The sequence below is a fragment of the Mesitornis unicolor genome, unplaced genomic scaffold (assembly GCF_000695765.1).
Source record: "Mesitornis unicolor isolate BGI_N332 unplaced genomic scaffold, ASM69576v1 scaffold12276, whole genome shotgun sequence".
Taxonomy (NCBI): domain Eukaryota; kingdom Metazoa; phylum Chordata; class Aves; order Mesitornithiformes; family Mesitornithidae; genus Mesitornis; species Mesitornis unicolor.
Genome location: NW_010193052.1, coordinates 75,918 through 95,107, shown reverse-complemented (window position 1 = coordinate 95,107; position 19,190 = coordinate 75,918). Strand labels below are relative to the sequence as shown.

At 36.7% G+C, this 19,190-nt stretch overlaps 1 protein-coding gene across 1 annotated transcript; it reads left to right on the top strand.

Moving 5' to 3' along the window:
* Positions 1-225: 225 nt before the first annotated feature.
* FAM150A (family with sequence similarity 150, member A) lies at positions 226-8,451 on the top strand (the record flags this gene model as incomplete). Its single annotated transcript, XM_010187335.1, has 4 exons — positions 226-279; positions 3,849-3,929; positions 4,899-4,975; positions 7,807-8,451. Coding segments are annotated over 3 exons (200 nt in total), but the record flags the coding sequence as incomplete, so codon positions are not given.
* Between the last annotated feature and the right edge of the window lie 10,739 nt (positions 8,452-19,190).

Sequence of the window (19,190 nt, the reverse complement as noted above, 5' to 3'; positions counted from 1 at the left end):
AAAATCTGATAGAATGTGTTGTAGGATGACTGTTTGGTATTCATCTGTTAATTCCTGGAAACATTTCTCAGTGTTGTTTGCAAACACACACACACAAAACTGAAAATTATTTTCATAGTTAACTTGGGAAGCTATTTGGTCTCTTTACAGCAGATATTTTGGCATATTATGCTTTCAGAGCTGTTAGTGTAATTCCTATATTACATACTTTTTTTCTCTTCTCAGAAATTTTTCCAAGAGATTCCAGTCTAAAAGACAAATTCATAAAACATTTTACAGGTAAGGCAGCTGCTTGCTCTTAATTTACCTACATATGCATATTCTAAGGTCTTAAAGGTTTTTTCCAACCTACATTTATGTGTAAACAGTTTGCAGTATGGTGTAAAAAATGTAGTATGTGTGAGCACCTATCTGCTTTCTCTGGCATGTAATATTTTAATGAGAGAACGCAGTACATGTTTAGTTTTAAATATATTTTTTTTTCATAATTTTTTTTGGTCAGTCCTACCATATTTATTTTCATTTCACTAATTTTAAAACTTCTCATTGGACTGCATATATCTTTCAGAAACAGATCTGTGTGGCCATGTAAGTTTTGACAATATCAGGGAAATATTTTGTCTTCTGTCTTATGACATATATGTTTCTGTGCTTATTTTAGCAAGGCAAATAAATAGAACAAGGAACGATTGAACAGTGCAAATGATTCATAAAAATAATTTGCTATTTCAGATATGAAAGTTTAATATGATTAGAGTCAAGTACTTGTACTTGAAAACTGAGATGGAGATGTGTAATGCAGTTACCTTTGGGACTTTATTTTGTAACAACTGGAAAAATATTGTACCCTCTGAATATAAGTAAAAATATTTGCCAACAGCAAGATGCTTACACTGATTCTTTACTTTCCAGCTCCAAATATTCTGTAATTCAGAAAAGTGAAGATTTTAGAGTATGACACAGCAAATCTCTAGGTGATTTTAAATGTTATTTGGATTACTGAAACTAAAAACTAGAGAAATAGTTGGCAGTTGGAGCATAAAAAAGAGAACTGGAAATAGTTATGCATTTCCTCTTTGCTGGAAATTTCAGGCAGTCCTTGTAAAGAAAGGAAATAATTTGTTGTCTCTTTTGCATGGCGGAAGTGTCCTCAAGACTTTTAGGATAAGCACAACGTTAAGGATCTTTCTGCCAACTGCTAACTGCACCCTAGCAGCACCTAGAGAAAATGTGCTACCCCCAGCTGGCTCCTCACTCTTACAGTAAACAATAGTAATTATCAGCCTTACCATTTTCAGCTCATATGAGAAAGATCCAACTATGCTATCCTAGGTAGCACAGGAATACTGGAAATTATTCTCCTGAGGAGGACAGGCAAGAAAGATGTGCTTATATTAATAATTAATCCATTCCTTTTCATTTTTAACTTTGGAAACTGCTCAGCTACCATAGAAAGCTCAACAAAGAATCTGCAGAAGTTAAACAATGAATACAGAACAAGTTTCATTACTCAGTGAAAAACAACCATGAGTTTTACAGAAGGTATTTTGAGAATTCTAAATCATAGAAAAGAAAAATAGCAAAAAATACTTGAAGGCCTGTTTCTGGAGCCCTACATTAGATTAATAGGTCTTTTCTGCATGAGTAGTTGCCATCAAAATTGCTGAAATTATTTGACTAGCATTAGCTGGAATGAATAAGGAAAGCAAGTTCATTCCAAAATTCTTGAAGTTTATTTCTTTGTTTATTTATTTGTAGGCGGAATTTCTGCCTACATATTTTTCTATTTTTTTAAAATTGTGCTCTTAAGATCTTCAGTGATGGCTTTTTCTGTCTGTTTTTTCTTTTCTGCGGCTTTTTCAGGTCCTGTAATCTCCAGCTGTTTTCTGAAAATATAGCCTAAATTTGTTCTTCTTTATTCTCTTGAAATCATAATCTTCTTTCTGTCAACCTCAGTTAAGTAAACTGTTCAAATACAGTCCTTGCCAGTTCAAGAGTTAGAACATCCTAAGCAAATTAAGTTGTGAAAAATAGGAGAGGGGGAAATCAACATTATCTTTACAGTCCATTATCTTTACAGTTTCAGGGTTAAGAAAATTATTGTAAACTTCTAGTATGCCAAGAATAGTAGACACATTTTAAAGCCAAATAAGAACCATATGTAACAGTCCCTGACTATAGGAAAAATCATAAATTATCTTGTGAGGCATAAAGCTATCTATCAATTCAGCTTGAAAAGCCAGCTGACACAGAGTCCTCTGTAGGGCATAAATAGAATTAACAGCCTATTTTTTAGGCAAGGAAGAGAGCTGGAAAACCATTTATTACCTGAAGAGACATGGAATTTATTTAGTGACTAAAGCTGATGTTACCTCCATATATCTTGGATAATTTCAAATTACATACTTTTCTCTTGAGCCTAATTACTCAGATAAAAAATTGCAACAATCTTCCAGTTCAAAGTGGTAAAGGCTGCTTTGTCAGTTTACTGACAAGCTTATTTGTGGCTGGAAAATCTCACGAAATCTAAGTGTTACTGTAAAATATATCTAATGTTCAAGTGTGTTCACTGTCACAGAGAGGAATCTTCTCTCAAGCTCGTGTAGTTTGGCTCAACTGTCCAGACAGAATCGCTTGGTATGTTTTACCAGGCTGATAAATGACCTTTCAGGTTGTGAAAAAATAATTTTTGCCCAGAAATACTTGCGGTCTTCCTCTGACAGGAAAGTTAGTCAAAGCAGCGTGCTTCATATGGGCCCTTTTCTAGCACTGCTTGAAACAGGCTATTCTTATTCAAGTTTCCTTTTTGGGCTCAATTTAGAGGATGCAAGTTAAATTTATCCTTGTTCAGTTAGTGTCACCTTATGGCAGTGTTTTCTGTCCAAATCACAGGAAACTCATCCCCAGCTGTCAGTGGTAGTATGGCTAAGCAGGTTACATGATGCAAATATTAAATTTTTACTCTCCTTTTCAACTTGGATGCCATCAGTAACACCTTCCCAAGGCCATCAGCAATTACGGAAGGGCTGTTTGGGAACTGCCTTACCTTTGAGCCATGTTTTGGAGATCAGTAGCTATATATTCATATCAAATAGTAATGCAGGTAGATGACACTAGTATCCAGAGGAGGAAGCACAGGCTGGAAGAACAGAGGCATGGCATGCTACACCCTGGGCATACAGGGATTTGCCTCACCCAGACATTGAAACACATGCTGCCCTCTGCACATCTGCATCCTTTCTTGCTAGGACCACTTTAACAGGACATCAGGTTGCTAGTTGCTCTTCAGCAGTCTTTTTTTTTCCCTCAACACTCACATTGTATATTAAGAACTTCATAAACCATCTATGTGCAAATTAGAAGCATTAGTACATGAAGCTACTTCTTTCTAAGGCTTAGAAGCTCATATTTGCTTAAAATGTTGCATTTATTTATCTTTAGAAATAGTATCTGCTTTCCATCTACATTACTCCTTCTTTAGAATACTGACTACTGAGCAAATGAAATTCTGTTGTAGTTGCACTATTCTATCTTTCATTATATAAGAAATTTTACTTTTAATTTTGAATTACTGGAATTTCAAGGCTAAACCAGTCCATCCTTTCCAAGGGCCATTTTTCTGTTATTCTGATCATTAGCATACTGGCATAGCAATATTATTTCTTTCTCCTATTTCAGTAGCATTGTTATACTTGTGTTGCACCATGATTGTTTAAGGTAGAGTAAAAGAGTAAACATAAACTTGTTAAAAGAAATGGAACTTACTTATGAGCATTGACATCATTCATTGAAGCTGCAAAGCAGTGACATTGAAAACTTGTGATTAACTCCTGCTTATTCTCAAACAGGGCCAGTCACATTTTCATCAGAGTGTAGCAAGCACTTTCATCGACTGTATCACAACACAAGGGACTGCTCAACACCAGCTTGTAAGTAGTAATTAATGTACCTTAAAATGCTAGCTGAGACACTTGTTTAAAAAGAAACCTGCCTTTGCTACTAAATGTGTGATGTGTTGGTCATTTTGTAATTGTTGCTGTTTTCTGTAGGACTATACTACAGAATATACCCAAGTTCTTTTAATATACAGAGATTTTATATTAGTGCACTTGTAGTCAGCTGCATATAGTGGAGTTCCTTCAAAGTGAGAGTAACATAAATGAAATGAAAACTACACTCTGAAAAACCAGTCAGGTGTGCCTATGCAGATGACAGACATGAAGCCCTGTTCTCCCTCATGCTACCTTTATCTCTCCTCAGTAACTTAAGCAATAAGTAAAAACCTGAACAATTTCCTACCTTCTCTTAACCCTCAGTAGTAGTATTTATATCTTGGTTTTCACTATATTTCAACTTGTGATGATAATTTTCTAATACATGCTCACTTTTAACAAACAAATAAAAATCAATTATTTCATCATTTCTGTTATTGCTACATGCAGTTCTTATCAAATAGTATTCCAGTATGAGATCTAGAGAAGTTTTTGCAGCCTGAATGTAATTTTGTCAGAGAGGTTGAAAAATAAAACCATTGTAAGATATTATGAAATGTTTAAAACAAACAAACAAACCCAAAGAAAGTGGAAGTTCTTTAAAAATAATTTAGTCCAGCATTCTCTAGTACAATGAACAATTCAAATAAAATGAGTGGAAAATAAGCAATACCATTTAATTAGTAAAGGTGAATCTATTAGTGATGTGTAAGCACACACTATGGACCAGGGTAAAATCTAGTTTTGGATCTTGCACGCATAATTTCATGAATTTCCATCAGAGAATGGTTTCACTGTGTGGCGTGCCTGATATTCTAGTACAAATTCTACATTTTATTTTATGCAGTTTTTGAGGGTATCTGTCAACTGAGATTCATTATTGCTGTGTGTAATTTTGTTTTATAGATTATAAAAGGTGTGCAAGGTTGCTAACAAGATTAGCAATGAGCCCTTTGTGTACACAGTCCTAGGATGTTTGCTATGTAAGTATCATTTTTCCCACTCATTTTTTAATTTGTTGAATGGTCTAGTGATTTACTTCATGCTTGTACCTTGTTATCAGGTGTGCATAGAGAAATGTGGTATTAACAGAGTGCATCAGCATGCAGCTCTGGCATTGCTGTAAGGACCATCTGGTTCCTCATGGAAATACATGGAAGCACAGGTACCTCTGATACAAGCTCCACTGTAATTTCCTACCAGTCACTTGTGGCACCATAGTCCATAATTATGCTCTGAGTAACCTCTTACTGTTCAAAATTTTGAAAAGGAGTCTGGTTGGTGAAAGAGAATTGGATGAGGACTTCATCAACACATTTATTTAAGACTTTTCAGTAAGAGCAATTTGTTGTTAAACCCTGGAAGAAACAGAATGTCTGCCAATGCAATCTTCAGGGATAACCTGTCACTTTGTTCATCTTTGGAACCACTTTTCATTCCCAGAGTGTGTCGTGAGAATTTCTTTAAAGCTAATATCACTTCATGTTGATAAAGATGTGACAAAACTGAAGTCTTCAACTAACAGGCTGGGGAAGGAACCAGGTGATTCTTGTTTAAGAATAGCATGCTAAATCTGTTCAGTAAACAGTTTTGTGACTGAAAAAAGGAACATCTTCAACTGAGCTATTTTCTTCAGTTGTTTAAATATCAATAAGATGCTTACACTTCCAACAGTCATTTGAAAACTGCACTGGTTATTATTGACAAATAAATTGTATTAAATCAATGAGTTTAATTTATTTAAATTTCTTCAAAGATGGTTTCCTTTCACCACCTCCTCCTGAAAAATGCTGCAAGCTGGAGTTTGGGGGAGTTGTATATGTTACTTCCTGAATCAAGACTCCAATTCATACTAATCAAGAATAGGAAAGGAAGAGTAGGATATGAGTCAGTGTTAGCTGATCTGATTTCCAAGTGGAGATGGGATTCATTTTGGTGGCTATGAGAAAAAGCTTTGAAGAATATGTCAATATTTCATTGCTGAGAAGAAATGACATAATTTATTTCTCCTCTTCTTTTCTTTTTTTAAACTATTTTCATTCTGTTCAGCCTTCCAGGTCTTGCAGATGGTTTTGAGCGTATCAGGGATGCTGAACCAGAAGCTGACTAGGGATCTTACTACTTTGCCAGGATCTTTTTGTCATGATTAAGGGCAGGAATTATTTTCTGAATAAATTTTTGAAATATTTTTTCAGGTGCCTAAATTCCTGCTTGTTCTTTAGTGTTCTCTTTCAAATCTCACCTTTCTAAAGCATCCCAGCATTCTCATTTTCTGCACTTTCACCTGTTTAGTCTATGTTTTTCCCTCATCTGAGTCTCTTTACATCTCTGGGTTCATGGCTCAGGGCTTCCAGAGAGATTTCTATGTTTTCCAATACTTTTTTTTATTCCCTTTTTCTTTTTTTCATGAGGATGAGTCAAAGATCTGCCTCCATATCCACAGTACAGAAAAATCTATATCTCATCCTATTTTCATCTTTAAAATACAAAAGGATCTAAAGTTGCTATGATTTGCAAATCCAGGTGTTCTAATTTATCTGCCAAAAATACACTCAAAAAGATGACATGTGAGGAAGGGAGGGCTTAAACAGTAAGCAATATTAGCAACTCTTGTGCACTGTGTTCACTTAAAGTTGCATCTAGACTGACTTTCTCTCTACTTCCTTAAATACAGAGAAAACATCCTAGGAAAAAGTAGAGCTATGATCTGAGTGTTTCCCAGCTGCCTCTCTGCTCCCTTACCCTGTTCCTCCACCAGATAGATAAAGTGGCTAGTTTCCATTAGAGAAAAGACTGGCTCAGGTCTTCATGTTTACTCATTTCCAATACATTCTTGGAGTAGAAACATTTTCCTGTGAAGGATGAAGAGCATCAGGAGTCACTCTCTCTTCCCTTCAAGTAGACCAGGCAGCACAGGATTTATATATGTTCACCCCTCAGTAACACTGCATTTCTCGTGTGATTCTGTGATGTCTTCTACTCCATCTTTTGGCACAGAAGATGTTTTCCTCACCACCATTACACTAGCTTAGAGAGGACAGAGTCATAGTTCCTGCTTACTGTAAGGGAATTGGCCTTTGCTTTAGCATCTGAGAGTGTCTTGGAGATTCTCAGTTGCCTTGAAGGAGGAAGCTCTCCCACTTGAAGGACTGACAACTATTTTTAAGCATTTCTCCTGCATGCACTAAAACAGACTGCATTTTCCTCATAAAAAAGAACTGCAGTGCTATTATGCAAATATTTTTCTCCCTCTCCTGTAAGTGTCCGGATACAAAAAGGAGACGTTATCTTTTCCTGTTTTAGAAATGGAAGTTTTCCCTGGGAAAAGCCAATCTGCCCACAGGAGGCAGTAGGCTCCAGCCGTGGTGGGAGCTGGAGGGGAGTGGCTGTTTCAGGACCATGGAGAGGGCTCCGCACCACACGGCGGTTACTCGCTTTTACGGTTTTTAGCTCTTTGGGGGGTTTGTTTTTGTTTGTTTGTTTAAAATTCAGATCCTTGCAAATGGAAGCAAAGCATTTGCGGAAACCCAGAATCTGGAAATACACGTGGCTATATGCACGGGAAACTTCCTTCTAAGAAGCAGCAGCATGGACCACTGGCTGCGCATTAAACCTCTTAGCATCAACACTGAGGATTTGCCGAGGCAAAACTCATTAGTGTTCACAGGAGGGCAGGACCCACTGGCATTCTGGAGTTAATCTTAAGATTTATGCAGTCCACAGTGAACTGTGATTTATAAACAGAATTATACTAAGCAGTCTGCCTCTGTGTTTTGAAACTAGTTATAAAATGGCATGTCCTTTTCTCTTGCAGACTTTCCACTAAGAAGAGAATTCTGATCTGCCAAGAAAGTGCCTTGAAATCTTCCAAGACAGAGAAGACATCTTTTACCTTTTTGTTTTACAATGTTTTGTTACTAGATGCATTTTATTTTCATATATTTGTCGGACATTCCATATTTGTGTGAAATGTTGTTTTATTTTAATTTGTAAATTTATTGCCTATAGTTCAGACAAGCCAATTATTTAAATACATTGTATATAAAGAATACTAATGATGTACTGATTAAATGTTATAATCATATGCAGGGAGTTGGTAAATTTTGCTGTTCCTCTTGTTCCATTGCATTTACATCATTCTGCTCAGGCTCTTACTTTCATTATTTGCACTAACTTGAAATGCAGAAGTCTGTGTAACTGAAATCTGAATAAGCTGCAAGTGGGGAGGTTTTACTTGCCATGGAAAATATTTTATATTATGAAGCTTTGTTAATATATGCATATATGTTATTGCTCATCACAAAAAAAATGCTCAGAAATGCACCTTGCTTTCAGAAACATTTGTATGGCTATTCTGGATTTTCATCAGTTACATTTGTACTGGCACTTATGGAAAGAGTTGCAAATAATGTAAATATAAAGACTGGAAAACTGCAATGCAGTTTTGGTGGAATAAAGAGCATAAAACCAAACTATTTTCTAGGAGGGGTTCTTTACATTTCTTAAGAGGTTACTTACTGAATATATAAATTTAATTTATCTGGTGAACTTGAAATAATTTTCCACTGAGAACTTCCAACTTATGGGTTTAGTTTTTATAGCATTTAATTTTCAAGTGGTAAATTATATTCTGATATTTGTTCTTCAGCTGAATGGGGTGAAAACAAAAATGCATCATGCACCCACTACGAACAACAGAAACTTGTGAGGGTGAAGAGAGGGTAATAAAAAACAGCCCAGAAGAAGAGAAAATACTTTGAAGTAATTTGGCTGGTGAAACATCAAGCTTAACTATTTGGGAAAAATCGAAAGCACAATTGCTGCATCTTTCTTATTTAAAATCAAATTGTGATGATGGTTTTTGCTCTCCATTTACTTCAGCTCTCGTGTTGCAAGTTTCTATGTTTGCTTTACAAAGAATCTAGTATGAAGTGAGGCTTTTATGGTCAGGCCTAGAGTAATCACAATTCTTGTGATTAACTGATCATTTGAACTAATCCCCTCAGATTAGTTGTTGTCCCTATCCTTTCCCTCAGTGTGGGCTTCGTGAGCACCGTAACTTCTACAGTCAGCACTTTTCCCTTGCCGAATAGGAGGGAAGCTCTGCCCTGGGCTGCCGTGTCAAATAGCAGTCAGCTGCTTTACTATACAAAGGGGGTTTGTTTATTATTCTGACATTGCTCGGTGTGTTTCAGAACCAATGTTGTGCAGTGTCCTATGATGCACCAGGCACTCTGGCTTCTGCAGGTACTGTCATGTTCTGTCTGGGCAAAAATATATTACCAGCTGTTTCTAACCAGCTCCTTAGTCACAACTGCTGAAGTAGTTACTCCCTCTGTCGTCCTGGTTAGAAGGATGTCCTGTACTGTTTGTATTTATGCTTGAAACAGCTGTTTCTCAAACTTTTTGCCATCATGTTATTTTAATAAGAGAAAAGTTTTCAAGTCTTGTTCTAATCCATGTTGAAGGCAGTATTTATGCTGAAGATATAGTAACATGTGAGAAATCCTGGTGGCGGAATGGTGAGTTGGATAACCTTGTTTCTCTGTAACATATTTCATAGGAAGTTTATTGGCCAAAATGGAAGAATTACAGCCAGAGGAGAAAGGATAAGGCCTAGAATAGAGATCAGAGGCTTTGAGAAAAGCTTCTGCCTTTAGTCCTGATTTTGTGTTTCTGCTCTGGTTTGTTTTCTTTTCAGTTTTTTAAAAAGTCCCTTCTTTCTCTCCTCATGGGACTGAAAAGAATAAAAGGAAAAGCAAACGAGCAAAAATTTATCTGACTTTTTGTGAAATGTACATTCCAATAAAAAATTAATTTAGACATTGGTTTTAAAAAGAAAATAATAACCATCAAAGAACTTGAAAATGAGGACAAAAAAACCAGAAAGCAAAAACTTACAGAATCACCTGGGACACAGGCACCTGATCATCTTTTGTGAAGATGAGTAAAAGTGACAATGGAGTAACTGAGATGTAAAACAACAGCTCAGATCATATCTTAAAGATTACATAAATGACTGTAGTGTTTATCAGCTGTGTGGAAGGAGGGTGGGGAAGGATGAAGTTGAGACTTCGTCACCAGGTAGATGCATACAGTGGGCACAAGAGACCTCTAGTGAAGAGACCCTAATTATTCCAACCTGGCCAAAGAAATTGGCACTTCGCAGACATCCCTTTGGATCCCACCTGATCCTCCTGCCCTGTCATGGCACTCCTAATTCACCTGGGTCACAGGCTTGCACTGGTCAACAAAAATAAAGACACTGCTCCCAGACGTGCTAAAACAACCCAGCACAGGATGGTTTAGCATGAGAGACTGTAAGCTTGACATCTGGTTGGTATAGAAGGCTAAGATGCATGGCTCCCATGCTGAGAAAACAAGTATCTGCCTGACACATGCCCCACTGCACTCACCATCTCATGGCAAGGTGCTATCTGCACTGGACCTGAGCTGGGAAAGACTGGGAGAAATAAAGGAGACGTGCAAATAAAATGAGTAGGGATAGACACCCTTTGCTAGCAAATGCTGGCTTAAAGCCCAGCATTGTATATGTGCATAAATACATAATATGGCTTTTTTCGTGTGCATTGCTTTGTGATTATCCACACTGAATTTAATTTTCTGGTCATTGCCCTGTCACTCAGTATCATAAGGTGTGTTGGCAACCTTTTACAGGTCAACTTTCACCTTTGATATCCAGAGTGACTTCTTATCAGCAACAAAGACGTTTATGATTGATGAAGTTTTGATCTTGCTTCATAAAAGATGCATATATTTTGCATTTGGTCATAAGAGAGGGCTAAGAGAACAAGTTGCAGTTTTCTCCCTTTTGAAGCCTTTTTTTCACAGTAAAGTTGCTTCTGCTTCAACTAGAAGACGTGAAGAGCCATAATACTCATGCACTTTCTGTATGGCACCTTGAATGCTTAGGTAGAAATATGGGTGAACCTACCCTCCATAATTCCTTTGCAGATTGCTCAGATGAAGGATGGGGACATAAATACTGATTTCTTCCAAGCATGCTTTTGGTTACATAAGATGAGCAGATGTTTACTCACCCAAATTTTCAAAACTAATAGGTCCAGCACCCAAGCCAGACCATTTGCCACTTGCCTTCATTCTCTGCACAGGTAGGACTGTACCAATGTCTAAAAGCTGGACTATGAAGTTAGCCTTTGACAACAACTTGAACAGACTGCATAGGAAACTCGACATATACCAGCTCTGCCTATGCTGCTGATAGTGCTCCTTTGTGCCACCTGCCTCAGTGCTATGGCATTCCCTCTGTCAGGGGGTCTGGACCTCAATATTTCTTACTGTAGGTCTAATTTCCTGGGAATGTTGTAGAATTGGTACTCAGCTCAGAACTGTGATCAGTTCCTGATACCCCTACATTGAGAAACTGTCTGTCTGATCCTTTAGGACCTATGGAAATCAAGGACTGGCGGGTTTTAATGTTTAAAATAGTTTACATGAAGAAGCAATGGTAGTCTACCAAGCTACAGGTGGTCTTTCCCTGGCCGTGGAGGAAGTGCTCAGAGGACAGTTTGAAGCTTTGCAGGGAGCAGGAGGCAATTCAGTTCTTCTCCTCAGTTTTTTTTCCTACTATCTTTGCCTTTTGGAGATGAAGACACTCATAAAGCTGTAGGTGTTCTGCCAGTTTTTGGATAGAAAGGAAAGGACTCAGACTGAGAATCTCAGCAGATGGTAATGAAAGAGGATTTAAAAAAAATCTTTGTAGCCTATTCTCATTAAAAAGATCAGAAAAGAAGGTGGAGAATCATCACTTTGGGATGCCTGGATTTTTATACTGAAGATTGCAATGCATTAATTCAGACAAAGTATACAATAGGTACTTTTTCTGAACAATAATTAATTTCAATTCGTTTAAATTATTTAATTTAGCATTGATGTTTTAAAATACACAGTCAAAAATAACCCAATAATTCCATGTACTTTAATTCTACAGTAATTCAGGGCTTATTTAGCATATGGATAACATTGTGCAATTAAGCCTGCAGGTCCAAGCAACTTATGCTAACTGTTGAGGTTTTCTGGACTAAGTAGGTGAAAACATTTCAAGGACAGAGCAGTGAGTTTAGTAGACTAGACTTTCACTTTCAAAAACATTTCTCATAGTTGCCATCATATCACACATGAACTTGGTATCTTGATTGCAGTTTGCATACAGTGTAAATCATCAAATCCTTGGCATAATTAATTGTCTGAAAAGTCTGTATGGTGATGTAGTCTATAGGAGTTGACTGTGGACAAACTTCAGGATTATGTTAGACCCTAATTAATTTAACTGTCAGATTCAGAAATAGCCTTCTAATGGCAGTTTTTAACACTTTTATGATGAAACTTAATTTGTTTAGGAATGGAAAGACTATAAGATGCCTTTGTTATAGCTAAATAGCTATATTCCAGCTAAATTCCATGTCTTAAGAGGTCTGTTCCATTCCTATGCCACAAAGAAAGGGAATAAATGAAGGTACTGACATCAGAGACTGAGGTTTGCAAGATGGGGGGAAACAGTCTTAAACTTTACCTGCCTTAGATGACTTCTTTCATCATTTCACACCCTGAGATTAACTTGCACCCCTCTTGCATGGGTTTTGCCAAGGCACATCAAGCAGGCTCGTGTTGTATCAAAAAAAAAGCATAAAAACACTGGTTTTGAGCACTAGAGGTTTGAACATACCCAATCACTCACAAACCCAATGTACACAGCAGAGTGACACAGCATTTAGGTCAATGGATTATACTTAGTTGCCAACTGAGTAACAGGAATGTGCCTTTAAGTTTGTATGGGCCTGAACTGTTCTTGGTGAGACTCGACTTTGTCAGTTTATGGAGTTATATTGCATTTTCTCAAGCAAAACAAGTGTAACTGTGATATTGCTTGAATTCTTGCAGTTAATCCATACACAGGCTCACGGCTGAATGGATGCATCAAACTGAGTGCCAGACTGGTGAGGGACGTAACTTGTCCTCCACTGATTGATACCCTCAGGCCAGGATGGACAGCAGTTCTTCAGACCCAATATAAATTTAATGGAGTGTGGCAGAGTCATTGTCACTGCTTTTCTCAAAGAAGGCTTTGAATGGAAAGATTTTTCTAGTCATTTTTTGTTATGACTTAAAGACATCACTGATAGTAACAATCTGAGAGAATTTTCTGTTCAATTTTAATTATCTTCCACTTTGAATAACAACAAGAAACACTGATTGAATCATACTGAATCTTTTCATCACAACACTGATTTTCACAGAATAAGCAAGGAACCCGGAGTCTTATTAGCATGAGACAAAGCAGTGTGTTTTAGGCATGACTTCTAGTTTATTACTCTAGAATTGAGCTAGAATCTTCCTGGCCTCAAGAGATCCTGGAGACCTCACGGTACGGTGAAGACTAATGTGCTTTGAAAGAGAAGTAAGCTTTGTTTTCATATGTGTAAAATATTATTGGAAAGAATAGAGATGAATTCCAGACCAGTTTATGTTTGAAAGGGAACAATGCTTAGAACTCCCAAAATTAAATTATATGCCTTTACATTTGTAAACAGAAATGAAATGTAGATGCCAATGGAAAAGCTTCTCTGAATAAGTCAGAAATGAGAAAAGAAGTCTATATTCTTTACAGAACAAGTGATCATGGAAATGACAAAAGCTCCTGGAGATGACTAAAATGTAAAATCTAAATAGAAGCCATCCTAGAGCTCTGGAGGGAGAAAGTAGGCCAGATTATATTAAGCCAAAACAAGGGGAGTCCAAGACAGCATAAATGAGTGACTAAATGTATCATAAAATATGCAAGTACAAAATTAAGAAGATACTTATCTCTTTCCTAATTAAAAAAAAGGTAATAAAAAAGACTGTAAAACCTTTTCCAGATATTCAAGGCAAGCCCACATGGGAACTGTCAGAAACCTGCTGTCTCAGGTGTAAACTCAGTAACATGCACTCTCTTTTGGTGAATAAAATACAGTCTTCTTGTTTTGTTTTAATTTTAACTTTTCCAGCATAAGATAGTGAACTATGTTACTATTTAACACTGGTAGTACATGCAGTGTGAGGACAGGGAAGAGCAGAGGAAAAGGTATGTGATGTTTTCAGTAGACTCTCTGGTGTCATTCCAGTTGAGACTCTGCCCAGAATAGAAAACCCTAAACCAGAATCACAATATGTGAAGCTGCTTCAATAAATCTGGCTTACACAAGTGTTTAAGTTTATTAAGACTTCACTGTCTGAAAGCTACTTGGAATTATTGCCACAGCTGGATTATAACATTCTCTCACTGGTCCAGTATTCTTTCCTCCATGGAAATCTCATAACTTATGTCTACTCCATCATGATGATTGCTAGATTTGAGCCAGAGGAGGGACATGTACGATAATATTTTTGTCATGTGGAATATTTATTTTTAAATCAACATAAGCTCTAATAATAGCTTGCAACATGATATTTGCAAAATATCTCAAGGAAGATGAGATCTAGTCAAAACTTTCACTAGAAGAAACTGTATGCTAAATCTGTCATTCCTAAATAGAATTTCTGTCATTTGTTAACTAAAGAAAATGCAGTGGTAACAAAAGGACTTGGAGTTGACCTTGAGACTTGAGTCACTCTCTACAAGATATAGCACTCTCCCTCACAGATAAAAGTTAATTTATTTTACCTCCTAGCATCTAATCATAGGAAAGAAGGGACCTAAGCATGGGGAGAAAATGATGAGACTTGCCTAGGCACACCAAAATCAGTAACATCACAGCTTTTGACCAAGGTGTTCCAGTCCCACCACATTCTAGTATCAGCCTGCACTGTGTTTCTGTGGCTGTAGTCTTTGCTAAAAAATATATGCTCTCTACATTTTTGCCATCTTCCCATGTAAACTGCAGTGTGTAAAAAAGGAGAGAAGTGCCTTTTCTTTTTATGGGCTGCCAGTCTGGAAGACCAGAAGATTAGATGTGAGATTAGAGCATGTCTATTCACTTCATCGCCTCACAGGCTATGAGATTCTAATTGAGAATGACTGTACTAGGAGAACAACATGAAGAAAGGGGTCTTGCTGTGTTTTTTCCCCCCAAATTCTAGACACATTTATCCATATTAGTTTTATATGCTAGATTGGGTGAATTCAAGAAGCTGTTCTAGAAGAAGGCAGTATGTGCTTTCTCATTTCCACAATCTCACTTATATTTTGTCTTCTGTGTTCTGTATATCCTATATTTTGTCTATGTAAAGTCCAAAGGCACATTTAAACAGATTACCAATGGCTAACAGATTGATTTTAAAGGAATTGCCAATGACAACTCCTTATTGATTGGGAAAATTGTTGAAAAGGGCCACATAGAAATTAATGTTTCTAAAGCCTATTAAATATTTTTTATATATGATTTGGAAGTATGAAGTTATTGCTGGTAACAGTCACATCAAATAATCACAGAAATGTGGTAATCATACAGATTATTTGATGACCAGACTGATTTATAAGACAAGCCTGCTTTAAAGTTGCTTTATTATTAGCAAAACTAAGGCTACACATCTAGAAATATAGAATACAAACCATATTCACAGAATGAAGGATTACATCCTGAAAACTGTGGGAAGAGTTCTAGGTTCATATTAAGTGTGCTAAGAAGTTTTTTACTTCACTTTTACATTTTACTAGACAAAAGTAGCACTACCTTTGTAATATGTTGCATCGCAGTGTTTATCTTATCTTTATAGCTCGATATCTGAATATATCTGTATCTTATCTGTACAGCTCCAAGGTATGTAAATTTGTAGCATAAGTGGAAAGAGAGCAGGGAATGAATACAAATGTCTGGGAGTTGGAAAGTATACATTAGAATGACAGAATTAAAGGGCTTAGTCTGCCTAGTTAATTTTTAAAGGCTACCAAGTAATGAATAGATTTCCATGTTTAATTACTTTCCCAAGGGAAAGGCACAAAGGGACTTCATAAATTTGTATGGAGACGTACAATAAAGACCAAAAGCTGGAAGCTGGCATTATGCAGATTCAAATTTGGAATGGCCTGAAATCACTAATCATCTGTTCAAAAAGTTAATCTATCGAGGTATGCTGGATTCTCTGGTAACATCAGGAAAGAATCAAAGGTGGAGTTTTTTCTAAAAAATGTACTAAATAATTCATAAATTATTAAGCCTAGTAAGTAGCTAAATGTATTAAGATGTTTTGGCCTGCAACACATGAAAACTTGGGTAATCTAATGATCCTTTCTGGCCTTAAACCCTATGCTTTTCATTCTGCCTGTTTCTTTCTGAATAGGACTTCAAGAGGAGACTGGCAACAACTATACTCTGCAATTAGGTAGTCCTGTAAAAAATTACCAGCCTGTCCTTTTTATCAAGAAAATGCAGTATTAATGATACCGTACTTATACTGTACAAATAACCTTGAAATTGAAATTTGATATGCAAAAGCACTTCTATTGGAAATCACTTTGTTATTCCAGGGTAAAGAATAAAAACTATTTTGATTGACATTTCTCCTCCCCTATTCCCTAAACTATTAAAATTCAGGCTCTTTCTGGACAGCTTTGTTCTAGGCACAGAATAGACAGGAAGAAGCCGAATATCCCTGTTATATGACTGAGTTAATAGGTAATGACACATCATATAGTTTTGGCTTTCTTTTAGTGGCTGTATATGTGACGAGAGATCAGATAGAAACACCTGTTCTATGTAACTTAACTTTTTTTTAAGTTGACAGAACACAGTGAATGTTTCTTTTTTATGTAAAAATATTTGAAACATTTCAATGCTTTCCCAACATTATTCTATACTTGATGTGTGTGTTTTGTGGCTGACTGTAGGCAGTTATGTGAGCCCTGTACAATTGCTATGAAGACAGAAATGGAAAAGGCACTCTGCCCAGAGTGATACAAACTACAAAATACCCATGAACTCTTGCTGTACTGTGACATTAAATTGTCTGAAGATGAAAACCAGGCTATGAATAAAAATTCCAAGCCAATAATTTTGTAAAAAAATGAAGTCTTCTGGTATTTTAAAACAGCTTTCTGATTATTTTTTATTCTCTGCCTGCCTTCTCCTAATATGACAGACCTAAAAAAAAATGTATATCAGTTTTTGGCCTAACCAGTCATTACAGAAGAGGATCATTTGCAACAATAAAGTATTGCCAATGAATAGCAAGGTGGTATTTTATGCACTGAATTTATATATGTCACCATCACATGAGCAAATGTTTCTGATGTCTAGTACAAAGATAGAGAAATAAGGGAGTCCTGCTAGCAGTGTTTACTTTGGCTGTCATGGAATATGCTATGCATCTTCTTCCATGCTGAATTTCTTCTGCTTAAAGGTCTGCTAATGTCTAGAACAGTTCCCACAGTCTTGGCTTGTGATGAAAGTGACCTTCTCTGTGTCCTGCATGGCCTGCATCCCATTTGGCCATATCTGAGTCCCTGCATGCCAGAGATCTGCGCCATATATCCTTTGTATATCTGAATCATGACAAGGATCAGCTGATATAAAACATGAGGCAAGACATGAAGGCCATGTTCGCAAGAGCCTTGTGACTGCAGATTTGCACTAATTCACATCAGTGGTGTGTGTCTTCAAAGAGTGTGGAGCTACAGTTACGTGCAGAAGAATATCACATTAGCAGTACATTTATGCCATCTGGCACTCAGCAGCACTTGTCCACAACGTTCACTCTACCTGACCTATTCTGCAATAGCAACACATATATCTCGACAGTTTAATCTTAAGGATAATTCTATAGATCATCCCTTTAAAAAAATGTTCTATTCTGTAGAACAGATGTGATTTGAAAACCACTTATTCCAATTACACAGATTACTCCAGTAGTCTGGATCATCAAGGTTGACTGTGTTGCCTTATGAAGGCTATTCTGACATGTCAGAAAACTGCACGAACAGGTAGACAGCCTGAAAACTATAGCATAGCGTGGATTTAGCATATCATTAAACAACCTTGTGAATAACATATGAGTCGTTCCATACACTTCATTTGGTAAGATGCATAGAACTTATGCTTTCCTGTTGTACTTACCTCTTGTTGTGTGCTACTGTCAGCCAGAACTATATGAGCACACTGTGCAGTGATACTCTCATGTAAGGATCACCACTGGCCTTTTGCTACTGACAGATCATGTGACATAAATTGTTTGCTTCCTCAGAATAGATCAACAAAATGCTAATGAGCTCCTAGAAAGAATACATAGTACATAAATTGAAGTCCTGTGCTTGCTTTGCTATTCCACCTTATTTTTATAGGAAGGATTTTCTTCTTCTGGTGTGACCAGGCAATGCTAAATATTTCAGATGCTACTTCCAAATAAAATTCTGTCACCAGGCATCACTTGTCTTTTAAAGTAGTCTGGATTTATCTGGGTGGATCAGAGTACTTTCTTGCTATAGCTTAACAGAGATGGAAAGATTAGAGTCTACTTGGAAAATGGTAAGGAAGTTTAGGAAATTAACTTGTACAGTAGACAGAATTTAACACTTTGAGACTCTGTTTCCAGATATCTTTAATTAAGTATAGGAGAGCTGTTCTGTATCTGTGTAAGAGAGTTACTGTTCAGTACCAAAATGGTACCTGAACATGGTCTCAAAAGTTCTTTAATCTGTCAGTGTCCCGAGAAATTTTTGCCAGTGTAGTCCATGCTATGGGTGCTCAAAAGCAAGACAATACTTTTGTAACCGATTTTCTGGAAAATATTTTGTATTCTTGTGAAAAGAAGTGGAAGTATTTGTTTCTTGTATTTATACTACTGCATATCCTTTATTTTATCTGTTTGATAGTTCTCTAGCTACAGAAAATCTTTGAAATCAGAACTTATTTTTTCTCTCCTCAGAGGAAATAAAAAGCTTGTGCAATCTGAGTGCTTTTTCTTGTTCTCTTACATGTTACTTGTTGAATAATTCATGATAATTTGTAAAACAGTCAAATTACTGTTTCTAAAGTCCCTAGATGGTTTAGATTAAACTTTTAGTAGTGTCACCTAACTTGTTGCCCATCTGGAGAAAGCTGTAAATTCTGACAGCACTTAGTTCTCTCACCAAGATGCACACAAACATTCTCCAAGTAGCAGCATTGCTGGAATTGTTCAGTTTACTCCCGGTATTTGGTCACATGTTTAGGACCGAATGCATCCCATCTAAATTAAGAGTAA